We start from the raw sequence: 20,267 nt of genomic DNA, 5'->3' as shown, positions 1-20,267 counted from the left end.
AAAGATGTTTTTACATTGTATGAAACTGTTGAATGATTGGGGTTGCCTTTACGTTTATAGTTATAAACATGCAGTCACAGCCTACAGTATGTTCAAGCTGTTTTCATAAATGGCCTACCAAAGTAAAATTGAAACATTTCAATGCTTTTTCTATAATTTGGGAGATTTTCTGAGGACATTACATAATAATATATCATAATATATAGGGCATTTTCCAGGGACTCCATTAATCCTATGATTGCAAATTTATGAAATCTGGGGATTGTACGAGGAAATTGACTCTCTAGGGAATGTCTGCATGGTTACCTTACTGTATCGTATTGGAATTGAGGGGAAATGTTATCCAAGCTGTTTAGCAGGTTTGCTCAGTAATTATTCTTAGGATATTTATTTAGGATTCAATTTACCCTGACTTTACATCTTTTGTGGTTTGTCTTTATCGGGAAGTATGATCTCATATGCTATGTAGAGCGTTGTCCCGGCCATGCCTCTCAGTGTACATTTTGTATTGGGGCGGCCACTGAAATGACATCAAAATGGAGAACATAACAAGATGACACGGTGCTGCTTGTCATGAACCATGTGTCAAAGCTTGAAGGAGAAACCCTGCATATTAATTACGATTTGCATACAATCGAACAATCAAATTTGCTGTTCGGACAACTAAGCCATCAGGCCTCGTGGTCCAAGGGACCACACACACACAAATATTTAAAAAATGTGTACAAAATGCTTCCAATGAGTACAAAATATGTCCTAGTGGTTTATTAATTGTGTCCTCCATTATGTTTTCATCAGGGCCATTTCAGATACCTTAGAAAAGTAGATAAAATTCTTTCCTAATTTTCTCTTCAAAAGTACTGTATAATAAGCATATAAGAGTATTTTCTTGTATTAATCACCGTGGTAATGTCAATTGTTTTTGACAGATTTCAATCAATCTACATATAAATGGATAGACATGGCAAGATTGGGCAGACGTTGGAAGAAAAGTCTGCGGCTCGAAGAGTCTGGTTGAAATTATACAACAAGCACATGCCAAGCTTCACCGACGTATTCGATGAACACACTTTCTATTGGACTGCACTCGCAATTGTGATATCAACTATTTTAGTGGCATATTACTTTTCTCGCCGGATAACTTTGAGACCAGTCGACTGGTGATTAAGAAAAGAAGATGACGTTAACGAGTATGAAGTACACTAGACGAGTTTGTAAACTTAGGTAGGTTTTGATCTGTCATGTTTCAGAAGGATTGATGAAATTATAGTACCTATAAGCAAAGTATGGAGGTTGTAGATATATCTATTGTAAATTACCACAGAAATGCAAAGCAACAGTTGTTACATGGATTCACGGAAGCATATGTACTCATATTTGCGGGTTAAAAACGATGCAATCTCCCACCAAACATTTTACAGTTGTGGTGTATGAGTGTATTACTGATTCACCTCACCATGGATCATACCTTGTGTGGAACACATGAAACACCCCATTATAATATTACCACAGATAGACTAAACTCTTTAAAATTATTCAAAAGAGCTTCATGAGATTTGAAAGTTCTTCAGACTGATAATTAGCTATCTCTTGCTTCACCTTTTAAATTGCAAACTTTTTCATTTTCACAGAGCAGGATTATATGATTAATTATATGCATTGTGTCTAGGAGGGATGTCAGTTTTCTTGTTTTTTGGTTTTTTTTATATGTTACTTTAACCTTGAACAGGTGAGAAGTTAAGTGGAAATCCTTAACAAACTGTCCAACAGAATGGAAATTGGTAAACAACACTGCAGATGTAAACCAGATCATTTGTACTCCAAAAGCTGTTTATTTGACAATTATTGTATAGTGGTTGCCCAGCAAGTGGTTTGCAGTATCACTACGGAAGTTAATCAAAATTGTGCCACACAAAAGCAATATTTATTTAGCGGCTTGTCTTCACAGAACTTTAGTGTTTTGAACTGTTTTCAGTATTTCACAGTGTGGTGATAACTCGCTTCGTTTGAAGGTGGAATCCATTCATTACCAGTATTTTTCCCTGACTTACATCCCTGCATGTATCTCGGGGGTATAACTGGACAAACTTGAAGAAGTCGCTTGACTATTGTTTCTGAAGTTTCTAAGCAAAAGCTTGTTTATTTAGGGTAATAATGTACAATAACTTACCAAGACTTACATGATTTTGTACTGATTGAATGTATTCTTGGTAATTATGGTCATACTTCAAACAAATTAATCTAAAATACCTTCAAATCTAAACCTTGTACGAGTCACTTGACTATTGAACTAAAAAAATATTGAAAAACATGAATGTGCAAAAAGATAAAGAACATGTTGCACTTAAGGTTAAAACAAAAGTTTAGTAGAAACAATTTAAAGTAAAATACCGTGATTTGTTATTTCTTTAAGTGTTATTTAGAGAGATACAAAATATGCTGGTGAAAAGCTCAAATATTTAAGGTTTTAATGTCTTTTGGGGGTTTTCTTCGAAAGCTTCATCAGTTTTCAATTTGAAGCTTGTTTCTTTGTAGGGCAATAATGTACAATTACTGAACCACTTAGGCTACTGTACCTAAGTTTCTATTGATTGAATGCATGCTTTGTAACCATGGTAACAGTTCAAATTATAAACCAATCTCAGTGAAATCCCCTCAAATCTACACCCTAATCTAATTTTGGTTTACAAGTTTCCAGAAAGGAGCTATACATTTAGAACAATAGAGCAGCCCTTCACTGGTGGAGGTAATCTTTCTTAAATGTAATTGAATCAAACCTAAAAGGTCGTCATCCATACAGCTGACACAGTTAGGCATACATGGTTACTGGTGTGTGTCGCCAGGACCTACACTCAATACACCTAACAACCTAGGAGATTACTTGTGTTAGGTAATCTTTATTGATTTAAGACCTCTTTGCAAGATTCCTTGTTGCAGTGTGTGTCTTTGACATAGTATAGTTGGGTAGAGGGTAAAGTCGCCAAACATACAGTACAGTAGGCAAACACAACATTTTCCCAGAGAGTTGGCTATGTAAGACAGGGAACGTTGCAGGAAAACAAGCTGTTGTTACTTGGAGTAGTACTGAGCCTACAAATCATACATTTTTTTTGTCATCTTGCTTTTTTAGACATTTTGGTAGAGTTTCTAATGGCCTGATGGGGAAATCTGGAAGTAAACTTAACCAGAAGCAATTGGAGGAACTGTGTGATAAAACCCATTGTGAGTATACATAGATACATTACAGTAATACTATAACAGATTTCTTAATGTACTTGTTGTTCTAGTAGCTAAGATTAGGGAACATTAATGATAAAAATCACTAGAGCTGCCATATATTTAATATGTTTATGTTTCAACAATGGCATAAAAACAGTTCATAACTTTAGTACATTGACATCACCTTATTTTGGATTTTTTTAAGTTTGCAAACTTTGCATTTTGACCAGACACATGATTTTACATTAAATTATAAGCCATATGGTTATGAAAATTGGCAACCACTTTGTCCTGAGATGATGAATACATTACCCAAAAATTCAAGAGAAAATTAATGTATTGGAAACAATCTTATGTTACTGTATAGCATCATGTTCTGAAGTATTAGTTAATAAATGTTGAAAGTAATGGACTGCATGCTGTGAAGGAGCATAGGCTTTACTGTATTAAGTATAAAGAGTGGAATGGTTGACGTTTCGACCCAGATAATTCAGGATTTGGATAGAAGAGCACAATATTTTAGATTATATGGCAGATTTACAGTACGGTACCTACAATGTATTAAACACTCTTAGTACCAGGAGAAAACTTTTTAAGGGCTAAACTCTTGGTTGTCCGATCATCAAACACTGTTGTACACTGTAGTAGAGATGTGGTTTGGTAGATAGAACACCAGCTTTGGGCCAGTAAAATCCTGCCTTTGGGTGGATCATAGACCTTATGTATTTTTGTGTTATGTCAGTATCTTCAAAGTGATGGAGGCTGATACCATATTAATCAGTTTACCTGTTTGGGGGGGGGGGAGGCGGGTATTTAGTTGCATTGCAATATGAATTTGATTTAAACAACTAGTTGTCTGCTAGAGGACTGCCGAAGCTGATTTTGGTTGTCAGATGCATTACTTGATACTGTAGTTAATCAAATTGCAGCATGCATACATGTAGGTTTCTTAGGAGTTGCATGATTCTTTTGTGCCTATGAAGAATGCATCCTAATCATTTTGTCTGCCGTTCATTGTAACAGTAGGTCAATATTCAATAGGTTATCGTGGTAGCCTGATAAACTAAATTTCAGGTATATTGTCAAAACTGTCAATTACAACAAATGTTGATATACTTGGATTCCTGACATAAAGTGGAAACTTTAATGCTAGTTTGAATATTTCCCTTGTATGGCGCAAGTTACCCGCTGCCTCGATTAGCTCTTGTTCTATGTCTCTCTTGAACTACTGTATGCAAACAAATTGTTCTCTGAATAACCTGTGTTTTTCATTTCCAGTATAATTTTGTAGTAATTTTCAATATATGCTCTTTCCAAACAGTTTCAGAAAAAGAAATAGTGCAATGGTAAGTGTATCGTCCTTTATTATATAAGTATTAACAGTGTTTAACAAAGTCTGAGGCTTAGAATGTATAATAATACATGTGTATAGACAGGTTTAATTGGTCCATTTTCAAGCTTTATCGTCTGGCTGGTTGTTATTATTATTTACCAAATTTTGCTTGGTTGTCTAGATATATATTATGTCTTGATTACTGTGGTAGACATCTCTATGTCTCAATGTTGCTTTGTTAAGAATAAATTTCTCTTCTTTCTAGCAGAAAGTGAAAAGATACAGAAACTAAGGAAAACACACAAAAAAGACAATGTTGCAAGATAGAAACATATTGCACATATCAATTGGCAAACAAATGATGTGCCAACTTTATGGTCAGACAGATTTTAGCCTGCTCATTGCTCAGCTAGACATATTTATATTGTACATGTATTTCTTTCTGTTTTTACAGGCATAAAAGTTTTGTGAGGGATTGCCCACATGGAGCATTATCCAAAGAAGTAAGTGTCAGTAGTGATGGAGAGCATGCTATGTGCACTAACCATGTATGCTACTTCCCCCCCTCTTCCCCTCCATCCCTACTTTCAGAAGCAATCCATGCTTGTGGTGAACGCCACAGACAACTTGATTCAATGTTTTACGAAAGCTTTATAAACAACTTGCAATTTATCAACAAAGATTTAATTTTCTGTTTAAGCATTTTTTTTTCCATTTTTTTTTATTACATTCTATCAATGGAACACTAATATATCAGAGTAGCAAGCTGGCAGAATGTAAGATCATAAAAACCACAATTACTTATGTTCATAATTATAGGAGAATTGATATGGCATGTCAAATCTGTCACCTGCAAATGGTATAATATTTCATACTATGGTATCCTGTTGAGAGATTCGATGCTAAAAGGCGTGTGTGAAAATGGACTGACATTCAACATACATTAAGGCATGGAACAGAAGAACTCTAGTAGAACGTAGTGCATATTTTGAAATGATTTTTTTGAAAACCAGAATGGCTTTAAAATTGACGACCTGCACTCAAGTTTTTATTTTTTTAATACTTCATTGAACTATGCGATTGAGACAACTAAAAATTCTGCCAAGCGTCATTCTTGAAATATCTAATATTGGTAGACAGAGTAAATCAAAGTTTTTCAGTTTTCAAGTTAATACAATACAACCCTCTGTCTTGACCATATTTCATTTAAATTTTTTGCTGTATTATTGTACTTATGTTGTCAATTTCTCTCAGGAGTTCATCCAGATTTATCAACAGTTCTTTCCATTTGGGGATGCCACCAAATTTGCCTCCTTTGTGTTCAAAGTCTTTGATGAAAATCAGGTGAGGATGTTTATAAATTCTCTTTTTCGATATAATTACAGTTTTCTTAATTTTTGTGTAACCAATATTTAACATGAGTACAGAAAAGTAGGAGCATGAATCTTGGAGTTCTCTAAAACCTGAGAAGGGACACACCAGTAGGAAGAAAGGGAAGGAAAAGAAAAATGCACACACATTCACACATGCAGACAACCCATCATACTATACGTGATGGTTTACTTCCTGGAAGTTAAAAATACAGTTTGAATTAGCAACTAAGGAGAGTATGATGATAAATTCAGTGGCATGGGGTTTATTGAGGGGTGATTAGCCTATTGATAAAACAAAGTTGTAAAGTTGTGGAACATTTCTACCACAAAGTTCCTCAACACCTACCTACTATAGTTGAATTTTTAATGTAAAAAGTGGACTCTTGTGAGTTTGTTTTCAGTATATTTTCAGTGAATCATGTAAAAGATACTGCATTGTGTTCACTTCTATATCAAACAAGTTTTATAAAGCTTTTCTTTTTTCTCCTCCTTTCCATGGCAGGATGGAGCTATAGAATTTGATGAATATGTCAAAGCACTCTCTGTGACTTCCCGTGGCAACCTAGAGGAAAAACTTGACTGTAAGTATTTGCGGCATTAAAGCCTTTCTGAGGCAAGGCTAGGAGAGTTTAATTAAACATTACTTTTGTTGTGTATTTCTTTATCTGTTTAGTATTTCCTAAACAATTATGCCAAATGTTTTTCTCCCTTTGCAGTCAGAAGTTTTAGAGTGTACATTGTTTACATTGCCTTATGAATAATACATTATTCACAGGTTTTAACTCTTGTTAAAATTTGGGATGGTAAATGACAGTAGTTGTCTGTGTCTTGTTTCATTTCAAATTATTTCCCAACAACAAAGATTCCAGAGGCAAACTTGATTCAGTGTAAATCCTTTAAATTGTGAGTTGCCAAAAATATGGTGCTGAAATTGAGCTTGTTTTGCCCCCCAAATGAATTATTTCACAAATTTCAAATTTTGCAAACTGAATATTCAGTATTTCATTACATATAACTTATGCAAAAAGGTCTGTAGCGGTTATCATCTATTTTTACTTCTGTTTGGGGGCTTTAGTATTGAGATAAAATATTTTATGTTTTTATGGGTTTGATCTTCAGGGGCATTCCGACTATACGACCTGGATAATGATGGCTTCATCACCAAATCCGAGATGCTCAACATTGTGGATGCTATCTACACCATGGTAGGGAACATGGTGCAGCTTCCAGAGGATGAAAAGACACCAGAGAAGAGGGTAGACAAAATATTCAGGCTCATGGATAAGGTGAGAGTTACGTTGGTCATTGAGGCTAGCAGGGAATAGTTCTATTGATAGTTTGTGTGTACTTTAGTTCTATACACCCTTCTTTTGTCATGTGATCATATAACTGGGTCAGAAAAGTTAATACTTTTGTGATCAACATGGCTGACTGTTGCACTAATTGGTCTGTCTTTCACTGCTGGTGTACCCTCGAGTCTCAAGAAAAGATTTAAGAGTCCGTAAGCAACAATCAGTGTCCAACAAAATGGGCATCTGCAAACTTATAGAGAGCATTTTATCAAAAGGTTTTCAAATCTTGAAATAACAGTTTTTATTCCTGCATTATGTAACATATATTATTTAGTGCTCATTAGGGGTAATGCCATTCATGAGTTTCCTCTATTTGTTAAATCCTAGTACTTGTAGGCAAGATCTATATCTTGTAAGCAAAGTGAATCTATTTTGCCCATCTACTCTCCTTGCAAAGCAGGAATTATTAACGATTTCCATCAAAATTTCGTAGCCTTCTGTGTTGGCATATTTGTTGCAGTCATATGAAGGTGAAAGACTGTGCTATCTATTTACTTCACTCCTCTCTTACCTGTCTCCAACTACACTAGTGCACTTCCTAGTCTACCAAGACGCCACTGGAATAATTTTAGCACTGTCCCCCTCGGTGACCGCTCCTATAGGTCACTCTTCCTTTCCGAATTTACCATTCCGAAAGAAAATGTGTGTTTTCCGATCCCGTTTTTGTATACGCCTTTTCTTGCGCAAATCCTGCTGCTTGTTTTTATTTCTAATGTTTTTTTTATTTCCTTATTTCCTATCTTAGGATCGTGATGATCGTATCACTCAGGAAGAATTCCACGAAGGTTCAAAGGCAGATCCATCTATTGTTCAAGCCCTCTCTCTCTATGATGGTCTGGTGTGATCAATTGGAAGTCAACATTTTCAAATACAGTTCTACATTTTCCCAAAACTTGCCAGAATTTCTTAACAGAAGGATCCTCTACCTGAACAAAAAAGGACCAACTTTTCAAGTATGTGATATGAAGATTAAAAAAGAAAGCAGCATTTTCTTGCTGTGATATAGAGTGTAACTTTGTGGAAACTTATTATGCACTAAGTTTGTTAAATAATTTTTTTAACAATTTCGCACAATATTGATGCAATGTTCCACTCTCCATTCAGTTGAAGGTTGAATGTAATTGTAACATGGGTCAATGTACTATTTAAGGTTCCCATGTAAGTTTATCACACAATGTGCTATAACCTTCAAGCGTAGTTCATCTCGTTCTCAAACGGAATCATTTGTGTTTTTGATTGGAATGTTTGTCGTTAGCAATTCCGAAGATATTTCTCAGTTCGCAGTGCCCCCCACTTTCCTAAGCAATTAGTGGGTCGACAAGTTTAATGGGTGGGTCATAAGCCCATAGAGGGAAGCAGACACTAAGAACATTTTCTGAGTTTTGTTGTCCTTTATCGTGAGTGATCTACTTATTCCAATTTTATTATTACCTTATAATCTATTTCTATGAGAATCATGGATTTACTTTCATCATAGTTTCTCTACTTTTAAGAGTAGCAATTATCTTATCCTATCTTGCATTTGATTATTTTGACAAGAAAGTGTTGAGTAGTTAAGTTTACTGTATATAATCATATCTATGTGTGCTTCATAAAGGTTTCTGAAAGCCAACCATCCGTTTAATCTAATATCATAGAGAGTTTGGTAATGATTGCCAGCCCTCAACCCCCCCCCCCCTCCCAAAGATACGGCTAACAAAAATCTTGCTCCATTTGGAAGATAGTTCAAAACTATAGTGCCACTAGGAGGTGAACTCTCTTATACAGTAAATGTCAGAAACTTTGTTGCCTTAGCAACAATATTTGCAAATGCAACCAATACAAATGTAGTAATAAAAAACCATATCCTCAAGCATTATTGTTTTTTTTAAATCTCATTTTCAGACTTGCTCAAGTCTTCAGTCTAGTCAGGCTTGTATCCAAGGGTTGTGGGAGTGTGTACACCCACACCGCTATTTCAATCCAACAAAAAAACAATGTTAGCCAATAGAACAGCATTGCATACAGACCTAATTAAGATACCTACTTTATACTGTAGTCTAAATATGTCTAAAATGCCCAGATCCCCCTCCATGGGAGTGACTTCAACTACCCCATGGCCAAACCCCTTCCTTTAGAATATTATGCATCTGCCACATCCCAAACAGAGTCAAATAATCCTTGGTTGTTTGGTAAATGTTGCTCATCATATTACATAGATTAGCTAGTGTAATCGGGTCTACTTATACAATTGTTTCATTATGTATTATATTGGTTCATTTTGTAGTGTGGTACTGTATGGTATCTAGTTTCTATAATCTGTATTGTTATATTTTGCTCTCTGTGTGTTACACATATAGTTAATAGCCACCACTAACCTTTCATTATCTAAAGATATTCTCTTCTGAGGTATTCATGGTACTCTTGTGCAATTTGTTGCAATGTAAGTTATGAACAATTAAATTATTAGATATTATAATTACAGTGTTGTTTGTTGTGTCTTTGGATTCGTTGGTCAAATTGTCAAGCTGATTGAATTTACTCACATGAAGAAACATATATGCAAATAGACCATTACTAAGAGTTACAGTTGGGGAGAGGGATTTTAGCAGGGGTGGTTCTTACCTTCTACGTTGTTACCTTTGCATTAGGTTGCTCAATGCAACCACTCTCAATTTTGCCCTTTCAAAAAGGCTCTCAATAAGCACTGCTTCAGATGAGACACGGTGCCCACATTTCAGAAGCATTCTATGCTATGTAGAGATGGCAGAGAAGGGTAAAGTGGGGTGGGAGTGGGAAGGATAATAGGACATGTGACTTTGATTTGAAACAAACCGAAAACGCACCTCAAAACTTCGCGACAAGATAGACCCTTCTGTGTGTTCTGCACCTTAAAATTCCAGTATTGGAATGTGTTTTAGCACAACCTTAACCTTTTTAATTAATTACTTTTTTTGGTTTAAACTTTTCAACAAGGGGCTGCTTTTCAATCAACAAATGGTCACATTGTCCTTCCAAAAATATAATGGAAATAAGGGGTTCTATACATCAACAAAAGGGGCACTTCAGGTTTCTATCTCACTTTTCATAAACTTAATCATCCACAGAAGACTAATGTGATGCAATCATCGAAACTTGCAGCTGATTTTAGACCAAGAAAATTCTTTTAGTTTGATTAAAGGACAGGTAACAAACAACCTGTATGTATGATATTGTAAACAAAGGATGGGAAGTATTCCAACGTGGTTGTGATCTATGATAGATAGCTATCGGACCCCTCGGTACAAACTACAGTTTTAAGGGATTTTTTCCCCTTCCAAAATTTACTATACGTGGTAGGCCTTACGAGGAAAATTCCCGTACATGGTAACAGTCAAACTTGTTACTCTCAGTTAATGTGGAGGGGCAACGTGGAGTTAGAGGAATGACGATCTGGGAATGACGGTGCAAGATTGGCAAACACTGTACCATTCATATGTGCCTAATTGTTAGTGAGAAATTTGGGGTGTGTATGTGAAGTACGGGAATGGGGGGGGGAGGTGGGCGGGGGCCCTTTAAGATTATACTTGATAGCTATGAGCTTCTGTTTGGCTGTTTACTATTCCTACATTTAAGAGACAAGCCTCTCTCTGAATACGGAATGAATTTTGACCAAAAGCCTGCACAACAGCGGAAAAGGTGAACGCAATATTTTTTATTTATTACTAATTATTCTTCCCATGCATGGTAGTTCATCAATCGACAGATTAAATTTGGAATAAAGTTCTGGATGTTAATAAGTTGTTGGCTAAAGCATAGGTCCATCTACTTTGACACCGAGGATCGTCGGATGCGATTGCTCCTTCTCTGAGCCAGGAAGGCATTCTTGGCTGCTGGAGCCGAGACACTCCTCCTGCGGGCTGCTGGTTTAGCCTGAAAGAGAAAAGGAAATTCGAATTCTGTCAGTATGGTTTGTGTTCAATGGTGAAATCGTCTGTGTATCAAGCATTCACCAAAAATATGCTATTTTATTACGCTCAGTCACGCTGGTCGAAACAAAGTTGTTATGAGGGGTTGCGGTATGCAGTAGAGACCTACATACTACAAAAGGAGTCGGACTGTAGTTTATCTGCTGCAAGAGTCCATTCACTTTCAAAAGTAAGATATTTATCTCGAATGAAACTCAAAGTTACACTAAGAACTTTTGATCGGATGGAAGTGAAATTACACGGTAGGATGTGTATGTGATATTTTAACATTGTTTCATATATTTTACAGTACTTGTTTTCTAAATGATACTAAAAACAACAAAAAAGAACTTGACATTTTACCAGCACGAAGAGACAGTAAACATATATAAGCTTGACTTGGACCACGAAAAGTAACCTCTGACCCCCTATTCCACTCACATTATAACTCAGTGGCGTAGGAAGGTACTTTTGAGTGGGGGGGCTGAAGACTGATGGCCGGCCTAGGGGAGGGGTCTAAGGGGAGGGGTGTCCCCTCCCCTTTGGAATTTTTTGCATTTCCAGGTAGCCTCAGATGCAATTTGGTGCAATATAGCACACTTCAACACCCACTCCATTTTGTAAACTTAATTTTGTATTTTCACCAGGCCTTAGATGCAATTTGGTGCTCCAAATGAGATTTTTTTCTCATTTGGAAATGAAAAAGGGGTTTTCTGACTTGCGAAGCGGGGGGGCGGAATGATACTTCCGCCCCTCCACATTTTTCACTGGGGGGCTGGCGCCCCCCAGCCCCCCGGTTCCTACGCCCTTGTTATAACTGAAGTTACTTATATGAAGGGTTTCCACATAGAGATAGACGGGGAGAAAAAAATCGAATAGGCAAATTTTTGTTACGTCCGGATTAGATATTTAGTGGCTTTTTGTCTGTTTTTCTATTTTAAATTTCATAGTATGCTTACCTTCTTTGCACTCTTTGGACGGCGGTTTGCTGCTCTGCGTTTCGGTGCAGCGGCCTTCTTTACCGCTGGAGCTGCACGCTTAGCAGCGCTTCGCCTCCTGTACATGAAGAGAAGTCGTTAGCTACATTCAGCATCGGTAAAAAGCAAATGGTGGCTCTAAACAATTTTAAGAATCATACTTTTAAGAGACGCAGTTTCTCCCTGCTTTGATTTTGTTTGTCTGTCAGTCTGTTCCAAGGGCGGCGGAACCGGGGGGCACAGGGGGCACGTGCCCCCCCCCCCACTTTTCCTCAGGTTAAAAATGTGCCCTTTTTCTACATAAAAATTGAGGTGTCTCAAGTTAGCAAGAGGCCAGGGAACCAGAATGAACACTCGGGAAGGCCGTTTCCGGCCATCTGAGGGGTTTGTAAAACCCAAAATTTTCTTCTACGCTCCGCGCCAACTGATGGTGGCGCTCGGCTCAGATAGTCGCGCATACAACTTTGCAAATCCTGGATACGCCCCTGACTTTTAATGAATTTCTGTGGGTCAAACTCAAAACTATTTCCAATGGAAAAAAATTGTTAAGATATTAGCAAGAAATAAACTCTAATTCGATAGATTCCTACATTAGCAACTAGCATGATTTCACCTCATTTTGTCTCAAAAGAAAACTTGTTGCTTGTTTCCCAATTTGCACATTGGATATTGCAGTGCTAGTATGCATATTTTCCTTGGGGGGGGGGGGGGGGGGATTGATGGAGTGATGTGTATACGCAAATAAGATAATACAATAAGAGTTATAAAGGGTACTAAATATAAGGCTGCATCAGTCCAATCGAATTTCTGCAAAGTGCCTTTTGATGTCGGTGCCCCCCCCCCAGATTAAAGTGCTTCCGCCGCCCTTGGTCTGTTCGTTGTTGCAGTTGTTTTGTGAGATTAAGTGATGTTTATTCATGCTGCTCAAAGAACGAGAAGTTTTGATACGGTACATCTTAATCACAAAACCTTATCGTGTGGATTAACGTCAAAACAATAAAAGTTGAAGTGATTAGCCTACTATGCGATGGTTTGTTGTGTCATTTTTTCATGATGTCCTTAGGAGAATACACTGTCGTGGCCTTTACCAGCTCTTCGAGATGGTAGGAGAGGTTTAGAGGAGGTGGGGGGGGGCAGGGGAAGTCCCCGATGAGTTCAGAGCCCAAATGTGTCTAAATACATTTGCATGTTGACTCGAGAATGCCTTAACAGCCCTAGGCCAACATTAATGTCAATTTCGCATTCTATACATATAGCACTCTGCTTAATATTTCAAGGCTACAAATTAGAGGCGTTTGAAAGGTGTGGGGGAGGGGGGGGGGGCTATGCGCTATTTTAATTTGGCGTCACACCATGCACACAAACTACACACAAACGAACAGCAATATATAAGAATGAAGATGTAAACATGAACTTACCTTGCAGGTGCCTTGGCTGAAAAGAAAATGAAAAGAAGACCGAAATAAGTAAATATGCTTTAACATTCAATAGGCCTCGTCTTTTTGCAATATTTGTATTGTCTTGGAAATCCAAAACGCAATAAATATAACTTTATTACTGTGGCGTATAAGAACACAGGAATAGCGACCCGCAAGTTTACATGTTAAGCTTGGATTTCAATTTGTACCTGCAGGCGTATACGTTGGCGTATTATTTTTTACTAATACTCTTACAGATACGCCTAAAAGCCTATTCTAGTCAGGTAAGCTATCAATAAAATAGGCCTTAAATAGCTTAACACTGCTTTCAATCGATATAAGCAAGAAGTGTGCTTTACAGATATCCAGTAAAATATAACATTAAATTGGCTTAAATTGGCATTCGCCTGTGTTATCTTACGTTAAGCTTAGAATACACGTAGCCTATACGTTGCAAGCCAGGCTAGACTTTGAAGAAAGTGACGAAATGTGGGAAAACTGTTAAAAATATTTTAGTCTATATCGATAAATATAGACCGAATAGAGAAAAGAATCTGTGCTCCTATCTTTTTACCCTTCTTTTGTCCTCGTCTGGCAACCATGATTAGATTTCTAAATAAATTTTATCGAGTGACTCGGTAAGAGATAGATCAACGTCCGTATTCTTTGTCAGCTGTGTATAAACTAACTATACTATAACGGTTTTTCAAAATAAAAAAGCTTTTATTTCAAATAACAATAACTACGCAAGCGCCATGTAACTACGTCAAAAAATGTGCGCGTAAATAGTACAGTGCCTCTGACGCGCGTAAATTCTCTCGCAGCATATCGCCAAGGCCGGGCCGACCAGAGAAATCTGGGGCAGACTACTTTTGTGCGCGTAATGCAATCGTGCGCGCGCAACGCCGAACTGTTCACTGCCTTTTTGTACTTCCAATGGGAATCATGTTGAATGACGTCACCTATCATGTGTCACCATATATCTTTGACATAGTGGCAACGTATGCCAGCCATTAGTTGCCATGACTTCGGTATTTCTCTCCGAGCAGACGAACGTTCGCGTATATCTACAGCCAAGATATTCCTGAGTTTGATATTACTTAGCCTGTGTACAGTTTTGAATACTTCAGATATATGTTATGCCATGCATGGCCCGGAACCATTCAAGTGCTTGAACTCTTAACGTTTTCGCTTGCGGTACTTTACTTATTTGATTCGGACATGGATGTTATTTGCAAATGTTGGTATTTAGATATTAAGTTTGCAACTGACTGTTTCATATTTGAAACAAAATCCCATGAAATTATATAATAAGCCAAAACTATGAAGGGGCACTACACTTTTATCACTATTCGCTATAACAAAACATATGAATACTTGACCGGCTGACAGTTCTCTAAACCTGACTATATATGTCTTTTTGTTTATTTTGGTTGGGTCTGCTGGATAGAATGAGTGGGTAGAAGGTGAGTGGCCGAAGTTGAAAGTTTTTCACAAGCAACTCATTTTTGGTCTTATAATAAAACTGTGCCATGTCCGTTGCTTTAGCTTGGAATTAATCATGCTGCTATTTCTATGTAGTATATAACATCACCTCTGCCACTTTCATCAGTTCACAGTGTCATATATAAACATATATACGTCCGGCATCTACTACCACCTCACTCAGTTTTGGCAAAGATATTTGGTGGAATATCTTTGGTTTAGGTCATCAAAAATCTGTTTGTATCTGGAAAAAGTGTGTCTGGTTTCGAGCGTGTGGTATTAATTTAAGGACATCACCAACTGCAACTTTAAGGTGCAAGTCTAGCTCGTATTAAATTATATACATGCAAATGTGATCCGGACTTTGATTTAAAGGAAAGGACCAAATAGGAACGTATGCTGTGAGTATTGAGTTCTCCTAATATACCGTTACGCGTACAAAGTATATCTTATAAGTAGACTTTTTCTTTCTTTCAAATGTTCATCACTGCATGCAACACATATAGCCACGCCGGCGCACGATATACTTGGTGACTAGCTGGTGACGTACATAGCGGCATGCGCTATGCATACTTTTCATTGGTACAACGTTCGCGGCTAACAAAATCGTTCCACGCGTTTATGGCGCGCTTCGTCATGATGCCACATTGTGACGTCATGGACAGTACTAGCACGACAACTGCTGCGTTTACTGTACTCCCGTACATTGTATGCTGGGCGACTCTTCTCACGTTCATGTACTATATAGTTAAAAGCAAACGATATCCCAAGATCCGCATAAACCTATTAATTGAAGAAAAATACCAGGAAAGAAGCAGTGACGAACAGGGTGAGTAATTTGTTCTTAGATTGTAAGCTGCCTTCATGCCCAGTTAAAATGAATTCCGATTTGTAGATGCCCCTTCCGAGAAACGAACGCTTGAATTTGACTAAGTTGAACAAGGTGAACATAGAGCAAACAGCTCTAAGGGGTATATTGGATACATTGTGACTGTAAACTGTTTTGGGGGTTTTCTTCAAATTTTGCATATCCTGTATATCCTGTATTCTTGGTAAAACTTGAGATCAATCGCAATGTGAATTTTTCACATTATGGGCATAGCCTAGTTTTAGCTTCACATTTTTGTAACAATCTTCAACTATATCAACATTTCGAAAGCGGTACAGAAGAATTCAGTGGATAGAAATTGCATCACGATGCAATAAATAATGTTTCTCGTCCATCGGTTTGAAATATAATTTATCCCATTGATTATTCTTTTGAATATCTCTTCGTCTGCCTTTACTTTATGTTGATTTATTTTAGCTTTGGTATTGACTCCCTGTGTATTGTTTTGCATATGATATTGATTACATGGCTGCAACAGTACAACAACAAAAAACTATTGTTGATATTTCTTTTTCCAGATGTCGCGTCATCGTAGACTATATCTGATAATGATAGCAGAGAGGAATTGTTTGTTTTTTGTATAATGACTACTGCCATCAGTTGAATTGGATATTCCGATGGTAGGGCATACGACAAACAATACCCAACATTCCACACTATGTGTTGAAAATATCGTCTCAATTGTCCTATCTCTTGTTTTTAAATGTCAAAATGCCTTCAATTCTATCTTCGCGATAAAATACATCATACCAGAATGTCATTTCACATAATATTGGATGTGGTCTTCACCTATATCAGCCTAGATACGTTAGAGACAAGTTTTCACAGCACATATAAAGTCGTCTATAAATTAACTGTTCTTTTCTCTGCATTTTGGTTTCTTGTACAGGATGGCTGTCAGTGGAAAGAAGTCTTCAAGGTAAAAATTAGCCATTCAATTTCGGATTTTTGCTCATTTCTCCTCTTTTGTTGTTGTTATTGTTGTTGTTGTAGTATTATTTTGAGATTCTGAATGATGATTTTTATTTACACATTCTCTTAAACGAGTAAACACGTCAAATTCATCTGCAGAACTGGTACAATAAGTTTAGGGTGCTTAATAAAACGTTCCCAGAGATTGGGCCCTCTGACTTATTCACAGACGTTGAGGAGTGTTCCATTAGCCAGATGACTGTCTTTGTGAGACAAAATGCTTCGAGTGTATGGTAGTCACGTGATATTTTAACTTTTGAATATGCCATGACTATTATTTGCATAGTGACCATTAGTTGGTTCTCTAGCATATTTGGTGTCACTACTGACAGATTTGAATGAACGCGTCATAACATGATACAATTTATTTGATGCGACAAAGTTGAACTTATTTTTCATTGTTGGCCTACATAGTATAAAGTAAAACAGTAACAGTTGATACATTGCATTATGAAGAGGAAAAACGTACTGAAATACATCACGTGGTGTCTGTTACTATATCCTATATACATATACTTGTGTGCATTCTCACACTAAGTTAAGCAACATTGCAATATCGGTTTACTTAAACATGGCTAGGCACCCTATATATACTACCTTTTCATTTCATATACTGTTCCCTGTACGTGTAACCCATTAATCGCATGTGTGTCCCCGATGTGTCGACAGCTATTGCTGTTAAAATCGCAGCAAATATCTATTTCAGAATGAAAACAAATATGACGACGGTAACAATATTGTTCCTCTCATTTCATCTGCTTCCTTCGTGCTCACGTTAGGAAGGTCCTGGGATTCAAATCAGGGATAAGGCATACTACCCGATCAGGAAGTATAAAGCCATCCCCACGATTGAGCAGGAATTTAAAATCCCGTCGGCAAACGGTGGAAAAGTCGGTTAACAGAAAGAATGCCGTCATGAACAAACGACAGGTCAACGCTGAGAGGAAGAAAGACATCGTTGAGGTATACAATTAATGGTAGAGCATGCATCTTTAACCGCTAAATGATATTCTAGATTTTATTTAAAGGGTGTGAAGACTCGCGCACAAAGAACGTCTCATGCCGGTAATATGACCTAGTTTCGAATGAGGTGTAACAGAAGTGTTAGACACCACCATCGATCCCAGAAAAAAAAAACACAGCTTGCTACCGTCGGTAATTAGACACTAGTGTACACTCAACACAGCTACGGTCAATACCCAAAGCACAGTGTACAAAATGATACAGCGATGGACATCTCAGGTCTGGATAGAGATAACAAAATATCACTTTCATTGCTGTCTGTATTTTGTAGCTACAAGAAAAAAAACTTCACTTGCAAGCAAAGGAAAGTTATCATTTTTTCAGAGGGCGGCACGCGGTTTGGGGCGAGTCTTCAATGCCTTTTACGGGATGCATCAGTCTTCTTCTATAGAGAGGAGCAAGTGTTATAGATATAAAGTAGTCGATGTTTTAGTGTCATATTGAGCATTGCTCTTTTGTATATTTCCATCCAATCCCCTACTCGTAACTTATACTTTGTGGTACCCTTCCCGGTAACATAATTTCTCCGGGGCCCGAACTGTCTCTCAACGTTACTGAGGTTTGGGATGAAGGACAAATTCTTGATCCCGGTGTCCCGGCTTACAAATCCTCACACAACATTTAACCCTGATTGTGACATTGTGAAATATTAAGAGGTAATTTGATTAACAACGGTGTATCGTGTTTATGCTCACATTATGGCAAACAACTTATTTACTCAATCAGAAATGTAATATTTGTTGTCATAATTACCGGTTAAGACGACTTCGTTGTTTAATATATCTCATAGTTTCAGTATACTCGCGTACACTGCTTTGCTTTGCTTTAAGCGTTATATCAAGGAAAATCGGAATCAACCAACTAGGTTACTACATGAGGTTTGGGAGAGCAAAAGTAACTCGACCTTTCCAAACTGGCCTGATTTGTGAATGAAAGTTATTCTAGATGTTTAAAATTTGGCCAGAGTGTGTTAAGTGAACCAACGCAAAAGTTGCAATTTATCTTGTTTCCAGTTACGGGTTTTCTTAAGTTATTACTGTGCTTCATCAGAGGTGCATCAACTGCCCCAACTCGTGACTTCAATACACTGTGGTACCCGGTGAAATGATCAAACTCAGAAGGTTAAACATTAGGATGTTCTTGCTGGATAGATTCGGTTATTATCCTATAGGCCTAGGTGCTTTATCATTGACACAGTGAAAACCATTAGGTATTTCCTCGTCTAACGATAACGTTTTTCTTTGTTCTTCGTGTCTTCACAACCAACAATGCAATGACAAAATCATCAATATTGGCTTCAAATATGCCAGAAATTAGCCAAGCAAAACCAAATTGTCATTCATGTACGAACATCAACAATCGGTTAACTCACCACCGACAATGTATTTGTCTCTAGCTTAGGTTTCCTCAGTGTCTGAAATAGTCTGGATAGTATTTTTAACCAATCAGAGTAAGTGATTTTGCTACGATTCTAACACAGCATGGTTGCTATGATCGAGAAGCGATAACATATGCCACAGTTTAGGATTTTCGAGATATCCCTTCTCCTTTTGATATTTTTTCTTTCAGGATTTACTTTATCGTCTGCAAGCTCTGAACATTGACAAACCAAAGAAGATAGGACCGTCAGCTCGAATTGTTACCAAACGCACTGCCAGTTCCTCTCATTTGATTGGCCGAAAAGTACATCACGTGTCTATTTACAAACTCGCCAGAAATCTGAAGAAAGAGCTTAGGATTACGTCATTATCTTTGAATCAAATGACACTTCGTAACGGAAAGACAAAACATAACGAATGTTAAACCTAAAAATAGAGAAAAGATTTTAAGGTGGAACTTGCAAGAACTAATCCAGAGAAAATGCTGCAATTTGGACCGACAATGCGGTAGCATTTTAGTTTTCATATATATGGATTTATACACCCAATCTCGGTCAGCTCGGTAGAGGATATTAGTTTGAAGTTGAAGTACATTTAACGTAATGATTATGTTGTTGTCCTTGTGCAATTTAATTTGACAGAACGTGGCTTGTTTTCCCTGTCCAGAATCATGTTTCCATACATGGATCCATTAAACCACTGTGAAAATGTTTGAATATCCCTCTTTGCTGTTCATGTCGTTTTCTGTTTCTGAGTTGACAATTTTAGACAACCCTCCATTATACAAAAACAATATGGGGGGGGGGGAAGGAAAACCGTTGGTAAAAGTATTCGAGGAATCACACACACATTCCATGTTGCAATATGCGATTTTTGTTTCGTAATACAGTAAGGGATATGAATTATTCGGATAGGCTTGAC

The 20,267-nt window shown here is 37.3% G+C and overlaps 2 protein-coding genes across 3 annotated transcripts; both read left to right on the top strand.

The window, feature by feature from the left end:
• The first annotated feature begins 1,039 nt into the window (after positions 1–1,039).
• LOC139963908 (neuronal calcium sensor 1-like) lies at positions 1,040–8,953 on the top strand. Of its 2 annotated transcripts, none has more exons than XM_071965125.1 (8): positions 1,040–1,224; positions 3,143–3,222; positions 4,541–4,565; positions 5,007–5,055; positions 5,807–5,896; positions 6,428–6,506; positions 7,045–7,211; positions 8,023–8,953. In XM_071965125.1, the coding sequence occupies exons 1-8, from the start codon at positions 1,178–1,180 to the stop codon at positions 8,119–8,121; spliced, it is 636 nt and encodes a 211-aa protein (XP_071821226.1). In that variant the 5' UTR covers positions 1,040–1,177; the 3' UTR covers positions 8,122–8,953. The 2 variants fall into 2 exon arrangements, with proteins under 2 accessions (XP_071821226.1, XP_071821225.1); XM_071965124.1 differs by having other exon boundaries at positions 3,131–3,222.
• A 7,873-nt stretch (positions 8,954–16,826) lies between these two features.
• Positions 16,827–20,058, top strand: LOC139964198 (uncharacterized). The gene is made up of 3 exons (XM_071965602.1): positions 16,827–16,891; positions 17,724–17,907; positions 19,537–20,058. Exons 1-3 carry the CDS (start codon positions 16,863–16,865, stop codon positions 19,768–19,770), a joined length of 447 nt encoding a protein of 148 aa, XP_071821703.1. The 5' UTR covers positions 16,827–16,862; the 3' UTR covers positions 19,771–20,058.
• Positions 20,059–20,267: the final 209 nt, after the last annotated feature.

This window comes from Apostichopus japonicus, chromosome 22, assembly GCF_037975245.1.
Source record: "Apostichopus japonicus isolate 1M-3 chromosome 22, ASM3797524v1, whole genome shotgun sequence".
In the NCBI taxonomy this organism is placed as follows: domain Eukaryota; kingdom Metazoa; phylum Echinodermata; class Holothuroidea; order Aspidochirotida; family Stichopodidae; genus Apostichopus; species Apostichopus japonicus.
The sequence above is the reverse complement of the archived record's forward strand: the minus strand, read 5'-3'. Positions and strand labels throughout refer to the sequence as shown.